The sequence below is a fragment of the Poecilia mexicana genome, unplaced genomic scaffold (assembly GCF_051168715.1).
Source record: "Poecilia mexicana isolate PSO_F unplaced genomic scaffold, ASM5116871v1 scaffold_14, whole genome shotgun sequence".
Taxonomy (NCBI): Eukaryota; Metazoa; Chordata; class Actinopteri; order Cyprinodontiformes; family Poeciliidae; genus Poecilia; species Poecilia mexicana.
Window position 1 is genome coordinate 2,006,874 of NW_028263383.1, and position 12,616 is coordinate 2,019,489.

A 12,616-nucleotide genomic window follows, 5' to 3' on the forward strand; every position below is an offset into this window, starting at 1 on the left:
CTTCCGAGCAAAAGTTCTCCACCATCCCCCAAAAGCTTTTGGGGAACTTCAGCCAGAGGTGGATATTTTCTTTGGAAGAAAAGGATTCTCTATTTCAACCCAACTTCTTAGACCAGACATGGAGAATATACGTAGCTGTTGTCACGTGTGGAACTCAACCTGAACCTGAAATCCCTGCTTCTCCTTCAGCATAGCTATCAGACTTCCATGTTTTAATTTGGAAGACTTCTCTTTAGAATAAATTATGGGAAAACATTCAGTGTTACTTACTTTTTCCAATTATTGATGTCTGTCTTATGGTAGCAGTGTGATGAGGCTATTCACCTTTTGATGCCCTTGCTCTGACAGTTACCTTCGACAGTAAGATCGCTTAGATTATTTGGAAACTCTCAAAGAAAAACTCTATCGCAAACTATACTTTACGTAGTTTTATTGAAAAAGGAACTACAAGGATTTAAATACATATATTCGGTAGATAAAAACCCAGTATGTTTTGACAGATTTATAATTTAGCAAAACACATCTACACAGTCCCAGCCCACCTCGGCTGTTGCATCCCTATGCACAGGTTTTCTGATGTCTGGCTCGTCCACCTGCTCCAGTCGGCTTTAAGAGGCATCAACACCACTTCCCACCTTTTTGTACACATGCAATGCGCCTTCTCCTTGGCTTCTTCAGTGACTCATCTCCAGGTATTACTTGTGCAGACTGTCTGCTGATGGTTTCACACCGCCGTCGCTCTGTCCGTCCTCCTCTGCAGAGTCCTCTGAGCTGTTTACCACGGCGGCACTGAGCGTATGGAGCTCCTCCAAAAAGCTCAGCAGTCGCTCTGTGAAGATACAGACAGGCTGCTGGTCAGACCGGAAGCACCTGTGTAAATGTCAGAACTTCAAAAAAAAAAAGAAAAGGTGCCTGTCAGACACATTCAGGATTAGGACATTTATTAATACCTGTAGGTAGATGGGCTCCTGGGGGGTTTTCTTGGTTGAGGTGAGGAGAAGAGTTTTGTCCAGCTGTTGTGTGACCGTGCCTGTAGTCTCCTGTCGGCCATCTTTCAATAACCCTGAACTGGAACAAAGTTAGTTTATATGGTGAAGCAAAAATAAAAACATTTCAAATGTTTTTTTTTATTTTTCTGTTTCTTACAGAAGCTGAGTCGTTGCTCTGCTCCATCTCCTTCGGTTGTTTATTAAACGTTTCAAGCTCGTCAACATCCAAATGTCGGGTTCCTCTCGTCTCGTCACGTCTCCTCGCTGCCTCTCGCTGAAACTCCCGCAAAGTCATAACTGCAACAGACAACGCAGACATCTCATAAACCAAAGGGACAAGCTGGTGTATTAGGCCGCTACGCACTACGCAAACAGATCCAGTCGCGTTATATCGCAGCCTGCATTAAAAAATATAACCTCCTTCTCCTTCGTTGAGGTTTCAGGCGGCACTGGGGGCCGAGTACAATACCTGCTTTGGTGTGTTCTCTCCTGGCCACATTAACTTGGACCTCCATCTCTCTCAGTTTCTCTCCACATCGGCTCTCGACCTCGGACACTCTTTCCAGCAGGGCTGAACGAGAAGAAATAATAAGAAAAAGCATAACCCAAAGCACCGCAGCAAAGAGGTCAAAGAAAGGCACCACTGTTTCATGTATAAATCAAACTGCTTGTGGTTGCAAGCATGTCTCCAGTTGACTCCCTGTGATTCCAGCCTTCCCTTTCCCCTTCCCCTTAAAATCTGTTATTCATGTCAGCTTCCGTGTTATGAGTGCAGCATGGATTCTCGGGTCTGTGCCCCCGTCATTATTTTTTCTTTAGAGCACAAACACCCACGCATTTAAAAGAAATCTAATATGACAGAGCATCACAAAGCAGTGCTTAATTGTGAAAAGAAAAATTGCAAAAAATCTGAAAAGTGTGGGGTGCATTTGCATTCCACCCTCCTAACTCTGACACCCCAAATAAAATACAGTGCAACCAATTGCCAAATCTTACACCATTTAGTCAAGTTGTCAACCTTAATACCTGCAACATAAAATGTATTTAATAGTGAAGAATTAGGTTTTTAAAATTATACTCAGCTTTTAGAAAAGTTACTAAGAGCGTCTTCGCTCTTACAGCCACGTTTCAGGCCTTTGACTTAAACGGACAAATTTGTCAGTGAGAGCATAAATCAGAGCAGCGACCCCATGACAACTGTTTTTACAGCCTCCTTATAAACGTGCAAAGAATGGATTAGTCAAAGTATTTTAATGCGTATTCTGTTTGAAAGGTGAATTGTAATGGCAAGCTGAGACTGCCACCAATAAATGATTCAAACTCATTACAGGTCTGGCCCCACAATAATAAGTACTGGAAAGAGAAGAGCAGGAAAGATTGTTTAAAGAACCCCACGTGGAAACTGAAGAGGGCCTCAGAGAACCAGGAATGTAAGTGATTACTAAAGCAAAATGCACCTAAAGCAGCAGCGCCAACTTTAGTCTCTGTATGTGCCACTTGCTTGCAACAAAAACAGTGCAACACAGTGAGAGAACGTTCATCCTACATTTGGATTTGGTTGTTTTGGGACAGAGGGAGAGTCAGAACTGTGCGCTAGTGTGTGTCGCATGTAGAGATGTTTGTGGTGACGTTTAGCCGGAGCTAACAAGCAGCACGCAGCCATGTGAATGGAGAATGACCGACTCTTTATAAGTTGGTACGACTCAGCAACCCGATTTAACTGCACCAGAATTTGAGAGCATAATCTGATGCTACCCAGTCAACAATCAAACATAATTATTGTTTCATTTAGATTGATCATAGCTGAAAAAAAAAAAAAAGCTGGGTTCCTACAAATTTTTCATTTCCATATTCCAGATTGACTCACCCGAATTTCACTCGGGTTTTCTGTCATTCTGAAGTCCCAGGCGGCTTTTATTGTGTTTATGTGCAAGAGAATCAGTCATAATGACGTTCTTAAGTGTAGCGTGTTGTTGGGTCGTCCTCTGAAGGAAGGTTTGGCAACAACTGCATTAGGTTACTGTTTAAGGCAGTGTGGGTCATCACATGTCTGCCTGCCAAACGGTCATCCAGCCGTGCCTGCACATCTGCGCCTCATCCACAAGAGTCCTACTTATTCAGAAACAAGATTCTGATGCTTTCTACCTTCTGAAGTACAAAATAAACCAGTGAGAAACTAAACATTTAAAAGGTGGTATGATCATGTAGCTTCGGTACATTTACGGCCGTATTAAAGATACTTAGGTTTTTGTGCATTTTTGGATAATTTAGCAATAAAAAACTTTTTTTTTGTCTCAGAATCAAGTGGAAAACAGGACAGAGATGTTGGGACTGTGATATTCAGATATATGTTTTTTGCTTAAAAAGACTAAATTGTAATAAAATATTGTATGTAGCATTTATTTATCATCCTATAAATGACTTAAAATGTTGCTCTTGAACAACTGCATAAAATGGGGAGAGGATAGTTTTTACAAAGATACTAATTGTGTTTCCATCAATATATTTTATTACAGTTTAAGAAACAAAACTGTAATAACGGCTTACATAATTGATAGGCTATATGTATAAATTATGACTTGTTACATTTTACTAGGTTAATTAAGAATAAATTATTAAATTCATTAATAATTAATGCATATATATATTCTGCTGGAAGCATACTACAGTCCCTACAAAATCCTTTTAGTGCAAGTTTTGGCCAATTAAAACAAAAAACACGACGAACAAGACAATTTTACCCTTTTTATGCATCTATAAACAAGACACATTTACATGCATTTTTTCAAGTGTATGTTTACTGGTGGATATTTATTTTTGCTTAGGGGACCGGTTCTTATTTTCCAAATCATTACAGCTGTTTTACAAGAAGCATCTACTCTAAGCTGCTTCTTAACAAAGAAAACAGTTCATTTTCTTTGATTAACTATTTAAATTAACTATTTCTGACTTCTTGAATCCAGTGTGCTTTTAAGATTGTCACAAACCCTCAAATTGTTTCACTACAGCTCCTGATTACCTGGGTCAACATGTGTGACCAGAGGAGGAAAAACAAGGGAGAGAAAAAAGAAAGAAAAAAAAAAGGGCAGTGAAGGATCCTAAAATAGCCGCTGCCTCACCATGCTCGCTTTGCTCTTGCTGGCGAAGCAGTTCACAGCGGAGTCTCTCCAGACCGGCGTTGCTCTCCTCCAGCTGGGCCTGGATCTCCTGCAAGCTTTGCTCAGCCTGCTCCTTAGCAGCCTCAGCCAGCCTGACCTCTGTGCAGCTGTGTTCCCGGTCCTGCTGCTGCTGCCTCACTTTACTCTCATCTGTGAAGGACGTTTAAAAAAAAAAAAAAAAAAAAATCACATTCATTAGCTTAAACATGGATTCACAGTAAATTATAAATGACATTTTATCAAAAGGGTCTCACATTGTTGTTTCAGGTCGGCCAGGGCTTTCTCGATGAGCTCTGGGGTTCTTCTGAGCTCTTGAGCGAGTTTGTCTCTCTCTTCGCACACTGATCTGTGCTCGATCTTCAAGTTACTGATGCTGCCAGGCAACAAGAACCAAGATGGACGAGACAAGGGGTAGAGACTTTAGGCTAAAAGAACCACTGCGAGAAAGTGACTTTCTATATGCATTGCTTTGCAAAAAAAAAAAAAACATCAAAAAATGTTTCACAATTCTTTACAACCATGAAATTCAAGAAAAAAAACCCCTAAAATTTCAAATCCTACCTGTCGTTATCCTGTTCCAAATGTTTGGAAGCTAGCTCTACTTTCTTCAGCGCTGTCCTCCTCATGACCAAACCTGCAAAGCAAAAAGTGTGACGAACTTTCTCTTCCACACAAATGCTACCCACATTGAGCTAATAACAATCAACAACTGCCTGCAGCGGTAGCATCGCTACCTTGGATTATCTCCACTCTCCTATTAGCAAAGCAAAGTCTCTGTGCACAGCTGCTCAGCGTCGCTTTAGCTGCTTCCACTTCCGCCAGCTTGGTTTCAAATTGCTGTTTGAACCTGAAAATCAGGAATTAGCTGCATTAAAAAAAAAAATAAAATCATGTTTGATAAAAACGTTTGAGAAATGCCGATGATGTCATTGTACCTCTGAAGAGCCTCTGTCAGCGTTTTACTGTCAGCCTCCACCTTCATGTTCTGTGACTTCAGTTCTGTGTTTTCTTTGTGAGCCGTGGCGAGGTTCTGTTTTAATGTCTAGTATGAAAAAAAACAAACATTGCGTATCACGATGCTGACCGCGCTCGTGATGAACACACCTTTTCTCATTTCCTAACTAGACCCAAATGTGTGGCGTGTCATCAGGTTTTCAGGCAACAACGTAAATCACGTTCTCACCTCATTTTCCACTCTCTCCAAGTCCAGCTCAGCTGTTCTGTCATGCAGACTGTGCTGAAGCACGCTCGCTCGGTGCTGCTCCTGCTGGAGCTGCAGCTCCGTGGAGCTCACCTGAAACGAGCAACGACTCCCGTTATCCCCCGTTCGAACGTTCTGGATTAGACGGAGAAAGTTTCACGTACTTCTGAAAGAAGTTTGTCCTTCTCTCTTCGTATCTCGATGTTTTTTGAGCGAAGCTGGACGCACAGCTTGAATACTTTCTCCCTCCACAGATGAAGCACCTGAAGGCCCCTGCAGCCACTCTTCATCAGAGGATCTCCTGAGGTCTGCAAGAAACTCAAACATCAGTCACTGTAGCCGAAGCTCAACGCAAATACAATAATTTCAGAGCGTTAAATATTATTTCCAAAGGTAGACATTTATGAAGTTCAAGAAGTTTGTTTTAACGACTGTCTTCTCCACAGATTTATGTAGCATCTTTAAATATATTTATAATGTTGTATAAGTAACCTTAACATTTGATTTAACTGTTTCCCTTTGACTACAGACCTGTAGTTCCTTGAACTTCCACCAGTTTAAAGCTAAACTTTGGTCATTTAAGGCTGTAAGTAAATTGGTTAAACTGCCACTATGTCCTGACAGATAATCTGTAAAAAAAAAAAAAAAAAAAAAAAAAAAAAAAAAAATCCAGCTCCTCTGCCTCCTCTCTGTGGTCCAGCAGCCATCGTCAGAAATACACCGCTTGTTCAGAAACAACCAATCAGAGCCCGGAGGAGGGTCTTAGAAATGTTAATCAACCTCATGTACGCAAAACTCAGACCCTCCCCCTGACTCTCTGCCACAACATAGCCTGCCATGAAAGCTAAGCAGCATAGCATGGCCACTGATAATGGCGAATCAAATGGTTTTCCTGGAACCCTGATGTTTGAATCCATCCACTGACACGTGTTTCCAGGAATTGAGTCTTATGGTCAGTGCTTTTTTTATGCAACAGCGCATCACTGAAGAGCAACTTCCTCTTTAGAAGATGAAAATCTCTTTACACTTAAAATTTTAAGGCATTAAGAAATTTTCAAAGCAATGTTTAGCTTAACTGCCTGTAATGATGGCATTCAAAAGTTAAAATGCTGAAGACGACATATACATAATTTTTACAGCGCCATTCAAGTCAGCTGAGGGAATTGGGGTTTTGTGTTTCTGTCCAACATCGTTCCCACTTAAACCCTCTGTGACCTCCAATGGAAAAATGAGAAAGTGGATGATTTATTTAGCCTCCCTCCACATTTAGTGCCCCCCCCCGATAAGGATGTGTGAAAAGCTCTGGAAATGAATTCATCTTTTATATCACTAGTTTAACCGCACCAAGAAATTTTTAGAAAACTTTTCATTTGAGCATATTTTTTTAGCAGGTAAAAATCTAAAACACAAATAAAATGAACAAATAAAAAGAAAAAAAAAGGATGTTGGTTTTGTTCTGTTTGTTTCATTACAAAAGCATTGCTAGCATAATATTTCAAGGTGGAAGAATACAGAGAAAGGGCTTTTCGAATCTTTTTTTAAGCTTGAAGGGGACTTTTAGAAGAACAACTATTTGTGGCACTTGTAACATGACGTATTGTAAACCAAATCAGTTTAATCAAATGAAATGTCAGGGGGAGATTTTGCTGTTGCAAAAAAATACACGTTTATCTTTAACCTTTTTACCAGGGGTGCCAAAACATTTTCCTTCACACCTGGATGTTCTAGTAAGACTTTCTTTGAAAACATTGCAGATGGCTACAGAGATGCAGCAGATGCTGCTCAAAGTCTTCAGTTAAAAGGCTTCTGACCTGCATTGCTGTGCAGAAGGGGGAGAAAAAAACAAAACACTCACACTTTTCACTATCTCCTCTTCTTGGAGGGCGAGAATCTCATTCACAGAGTTAAGCCTGACTGTCAGAAGCTCTGTGGTCGTCTCAAGAGCTGCTTTCTCTTTGCTCAGCCTCTGCAAAATAGACAAGATTAGAACAGAAAAGCTGCGGATTATTGTGATACAAGCGTTGCTGCATAAATTAGGTTTTCACTTGCTTAGTTACTGCTTCTTTTAATAATGTGAGAAGAGAAAATAAAAGCGTCACGCAGCAACATTGCGGAGGTTCATTCGATCAGTACTGCTTGGATTCTCTTCACCTCAACAGCTTCGTTTAATCGCTCTCTCTCTCCTTTCTCGGGGGCGAGCTGGCCGATGTAATTTCTGAGGCTGTGCAGTGTTGCAGATTGTGTCTCAAAGGCTTGTCCCATTTGGCTGAAATATAAGCAACATTATCAGACAAAGAGGAAAACAAGGGAATCTCTCTACAAAGCGCTTTGGATTCTTTGCTCCATTTAGTTTTAAATTAATTGTGGGACCTTAAATGTTCTCTCAGCCCGTCTCTCTCTGTAGATACCTCCACCAGAGCACTTTTCAGCTGCAGCACTTCAGCGGTCAGTGACTGAAGTCTGTCCTGTAGGTCACTGTTTGCTTTTCTGGCTGCACCCAGCTCTGCACAACGGGATACATTCAACTGCTGAAGCTGAGAAAAAAGAGAGGCAAACATGGAGAATTTCAGGGCACCAACAAATAATGATGCAATAGCTTAAGGTGAAGGTTTCACTCCACTTGCTTCACCGTTTCAGCTCAGCTGAGCTGATGCCACCTAATGAGCATTTGTTAGTCACATAGCATTCGCCTACAAGGAAGATAATTACAATTTGGATATGAAAAAGTTTAGGATTACGACTGTTTATATTCCCTAAACAACAACAAAAAAAGAAGATTAATGTCATACCTCCAGTTCATGTTTCTTCTTCAATTCTTCACTTTGCTCCATCAGTCTGAGACCGTGCTGTTTGGCCTCCTCTTCGGCCAGCAACCGGCTCATTTCGGCCTTAAGAGCGAGCTCCCTGGATAACTCCTCACTCCTCTCTGCGTCTCTCCTTAGCTCACTGGACTCTATTTGCAGTTTTTCAACCTGCAAAAGAGGTTTCAGCCCAAACGACAAAGCAAAAACAACAAAAACACCCTTAATTTCTGAGTCTCATCATGTTTAAAACCTGCTAAATTAAAGGTCACCGTAGGCTATTAGTAAGACTGAAAGCTGTATTAAAGCAGCAGAGTGTCTTGCAAAGATGAGTGTTACAAGAGGAGCGTAACTCTCCGGTGGCTGTTGTCTGCTGGAGTGTCGAAATGAAATGTTTTGTCAGTCAACATCATTACCTGTAAGCTCATTTCCTCCTTCTGCTCACTGCTGAGACTGAGCGCCTCTCTGAGTCGGTCGAGTTCAATCTTAGCCTTTGACAGTTCGTCGTGCATCATTTCCATCTCCTGCCTCTGTCTGCTCCCACATTAGGTTGATTGAAAAGAAAATATGTATTTACGGCTCATAGTTGATAAATGTGGAAGTTCAAAAATGTCACAATCCCCAAAAAAAGAGACTATAATTATAATCATTTTTACAATTAATAATTAAAATAACATTTTGAATAAATGAATATATCAATATTTAATTAAACGTAATTAAAATGAGGAATAAATACCATTTTGAATGCAACTGTAGCTGTACGTAAAAGTGTAGACACTGGCTGGTCAAAAGTAAACACAATGATTGACCATTTTATTAAAGAGGCAGAATAATGTATTTTCCTGACACATAATGTCATTTTATACCACAATCAAGTAACTGTTAAATTCAGTTGTTAAAAAATGTAATATATATATATATATATATATATATATATATATATATATATATATATATATATATATATATATATATATATATATATATATACACACGACTTTTAAAAGATTTGACTTTGAAATTTGAGGCGTTGAAATTGGGGTTGTCTCTTTAAGAAACTCCTACTTTTTCTGAAACTCCGCCTTCAGGAAGTCACAACAGCTCTCCTCTGTTAACCCTTTAAAAAAGTTTTTAACCAGCATTTCACTGAGAAATGGTTGTCTAATTAGCTCAGCAGATGTGCAGTTCCAGCAGGTGTTTGCTAATTACTGCTGGCTAGTCTGAAGGAGCTGAATGGGGGGAGTCACTGCATTGTGATGCGGAACCTCGGAAGGTTGGAAACTGCGGCTCTGAGGAAGAGCTGCATCTCTAAGCTGGCACTAGATCCACCATGGCATTTTGCACAGCACCATGATGCTTTGTGAATGGCTGAACAGCTAACTGTGTAAACATGGAGTAGAACAGGTCTGTGTAATAAGGTAGTAGGTTATTTTATAATTATTTCAGTTTGTACGACTTAGTTTTTTACACGCAACAAACCTACTTTAACTACTATACGGAGGAGCTAATTGGTTAAACGGCATAGCAACCTCACTTTCGATCAATCGTCTTGACTGGAACAGTTTTAGCCCCACCCATTGACTTTAAATGGGCAAGACTGGCAGATTAAATGAACTCTTCACGTGCTGCATGGAATATTTAATTTTCCAGGGATACTATTTGCAAGCTATTAATTTAAATAAATATTTAAATTAATATAAACTTGACACACTATTTTGCAATTACTTTTTACTTATAAACAATTTATGAAACGTAAGAATCTATTGCTTTATTTATTAATTGAATTGTGGCACTTTTGACACTCCCTAAAGTCAAACAAATGTAAAACTAAACTACGACAAAGTTTAATTGCACAACATGAACTGTTCGGATACCTGCTCAAAGTGATGTCCTTGTCTCTCAGTTCTTCCCTGTACCTCTCTGATGTCTCCTTTAGGGCCTCCACTTGACCCTTTGACCTCTCAGCTTCAGCCTTGAGCTTCTCTGCCTCCCGTAGCCACTCTGAGTCCCATCGAGACCACTGGTCACTCCTCTCTCTAGATCTGCATTAGAAGAGAGTATAACATCCAACCCACCTGTGCTTATTTTATGTCTGACAATATTTCAAAGAAACACAATGGAAATACCCAGTTCTAACATCTGACAGGGGATCTGCAGACATCCTTCCTCTTCTGCTGTTTCCTTGTAGCGTCATGATTCTCTGATTTTCCTTCTTCATCTCAAAAGTTTCCTGCTGGGTCTGTGTGATGGCGAGCCATGGTTTGAGAATGCTGGGAGCCCCTGGTGGTGTTCCTGTTATTGCTTGGTTCACCCAGCGCATGTGTGGAGGATGTGGTTGGGATGTTGATCCTGAGGCTCTCTGAGCTTCAGTCGATGGGACAGTCGATGCAAAATGTGATGGAGGCACAAGATCCTCCTGAATATTCCCTAAATTAAGTTACACAAAGTATACATAGACGTGCATTAACAAGCAGGACGAACCATCACTTGTGTTTCAAAGCAAAACCTGATAAAATCCACAGCTGTTCAAGATGCTGTCTCATACTCTCAAATTAACCAGAATATACCAATAGGGTTTTCAAAGAGTACACAGGACAAAAAACTGCTAATTTTGCTTTGTGTGGATTTCAGTAGATGGCATCCTAAGGGGCATCAACATAGTGGATTGAAGCTGTACGAAACATTGGACTCCTAAAAATATCTTAGTAGAATGATTTAACCAGATAAAATGTTTTTATAGCAGCTTGACTTGAAATGATAACTTTTTGGACAATAAAATCTGCCAATTCCTGTCTGAACTTGTTCTCTTCACAAACTGCTCTACTGTAAAGGGCTTCTGCAAAAAGATTAATTTAAGAGTTAAATATAAACACAGAGATGAACCTATGTCAATTAATAATTTATATTTAGCTTACTTGAAAAATTAAACATGATAACTCTAACTTTGTCAACTCAATTGTTTGCTTTTATGTGTGACTTAAATTATTTTAGATCCCAGATATGTAACGTTGACACTAACAATATATGGTAGGGTAAAAAAAAAACTGGATTCAATGTTGAAATTTCCGTTTTCAATTCAAACCTTTCTACATACTTGAATGGATACTTTCCTACGACTAAGCAAATGATAGGGAATAACAGAGGAACATTTTGATTTTAACTGCCTAATGTTACAGTAAGCCAGTTTCAGAAGCAGATTAACAGCATTATTGTGATGCATCATGGGACTTGTAGTTTTGTCACAGAGTAAAACAAGCCACATTTCTAAGCCAAAGCTTAAAACAGCCAAGAAAATAATAGACTGACAGCTAGATCAACAGATATACAGAAGCAATGATTGAGCAAATGTACAAAATTAAGACTAACACAAATATTATTCAAGACATAGTCTTGAAAAAACTGGCCATACTACTAAATTGAGATTTTTAAATTTAAAACCTTCGAAGCTGTTATATTTTCTGAAATCCAAATACCGTTCATAGACTTGGTTCAAAGAGCAGCTGTTGTTCGGAGTACAAATAAATATCTTTAAAGGACGAATGCATACAATATATATATATATATATATATATATATATATATATATATATATATATATATATATATATATATATATATATATATTCTTTTTAAATAACAGCAATTGACTTATCATTTACGTGATGTCACTAGAAGCATGTTTGCACTGAAGCACTTTAAAGGATGGGGTGGGTTTTATCGAGGCTAAATAATTTATGAACAAAACGATACAAAATCTGACTGTGACATGATATTTTTAAGAGATACCTATTAAAAACAGACAACTAGGGTAGATAGGACCCTTCTCCTGGGAGTTAGTAGGACAAGCTAAACCGAGATTAATCTAACATGAAGTACGGAACATACTTGGTGTCGTGAAGTCATTTGGCACTATAAGCCTCTCCTTTCCGAAGATTTGGTTTTCCATGTGCAACAGGAGACTGAAAATCCTACAGAAAACGGGACACTGTTGGAGTTGTTCGGACGAATGTTGCTGTTTTTACTCTCCGTCGTGTTACATCAGTCCTCGTTGCCGTAGTAACGAGTTATAGCATACTAGAGGTGACCGTTAGCATTACATTTTAACTTTAGCTTTACTTCACGCTCAAAACACACTTGACATGAGGACGCTTGTTTTGCTGCATGTCTTAATATTTTAACAACGTTCAAATGCTTCTTCAGCAACAAGCGCAGTGCATCACGGGAAAGTGGAAGGAAGTAACCCAGAAGTAACTTCGGGTGTTCCTTTTCCCTAAGTACTGTCTCGCAGGTTTTAGCCTCTCAGTAGCTGAAGTGCTTGACTGTCATGGTTCTCACAGGTACTGGTAGCACAGTTTGGACTTATTTTACGGGCACTCTTAAGATATTTGCATATTTATTTTGCCCTTGGTAAATATAAAAGTTTACGTAAAGCTTAGCAACATCAGGAGCCAGAAAGCTCAAAACATT

General features: G+C 39.4%; 1 protein-coding gene across 2 annotated transcripts; it reads right to left on the reverse strand.

The window, feature by feature from the left end:
* Positions 1–413: 413 nt before the first annotated feature.
* cchcr1 (coiled-coil alpha-helical rod protein 1) lies at positions 414–12,366 on the reverse strand. 2 transcript variants are annotated; one of them, XM_088012546.1, is made up of 19 exons: positions 12,035–12,366; positions 10,276–10,576; positions 10,024–10,191; positions 8,566–8,683; positions 8,138–8,320; positions 7,719–7,882; positions 7,500–7,614; positions 7,204–7,314; positions 5,513–5,656; positions 5,331–5,441; positions 5,083–5,189; positions 4,882–4,994; positions 4,709–4,781; positions 4,402–4,520; positions 4,109–4,297; positions 1,459–1,560; positions 1,147–1,286; positions 951–1,068; positions 414–829 (listed from the first exon to the last, which is right to left on the reverse strand). In XM_088012546.1, the coding sequence occupies exons 1-19, from the start codon at positions 12,093–12,095 to the stop codon at positions 696–698; spliced, it is 2,571 nt and encodes an 856-aa protein (XP_087868672.1). In that variant the 5' UTR covers positions 12,096–12,366; the 3' UTR covers positions 414–695. The 2 variants fall into 2 exon arrangements, with proteins under 2 accessions (XP_087868672.1, XP_087868674.1); XM_088012548.1 differs by lacking the exon at positions 7,500–7,614 and having other exon boundaries at positions 7,757–7,882.
* Between the last annotated feature and the right edge of the window lie 250 nt (positions 12,367–12,616).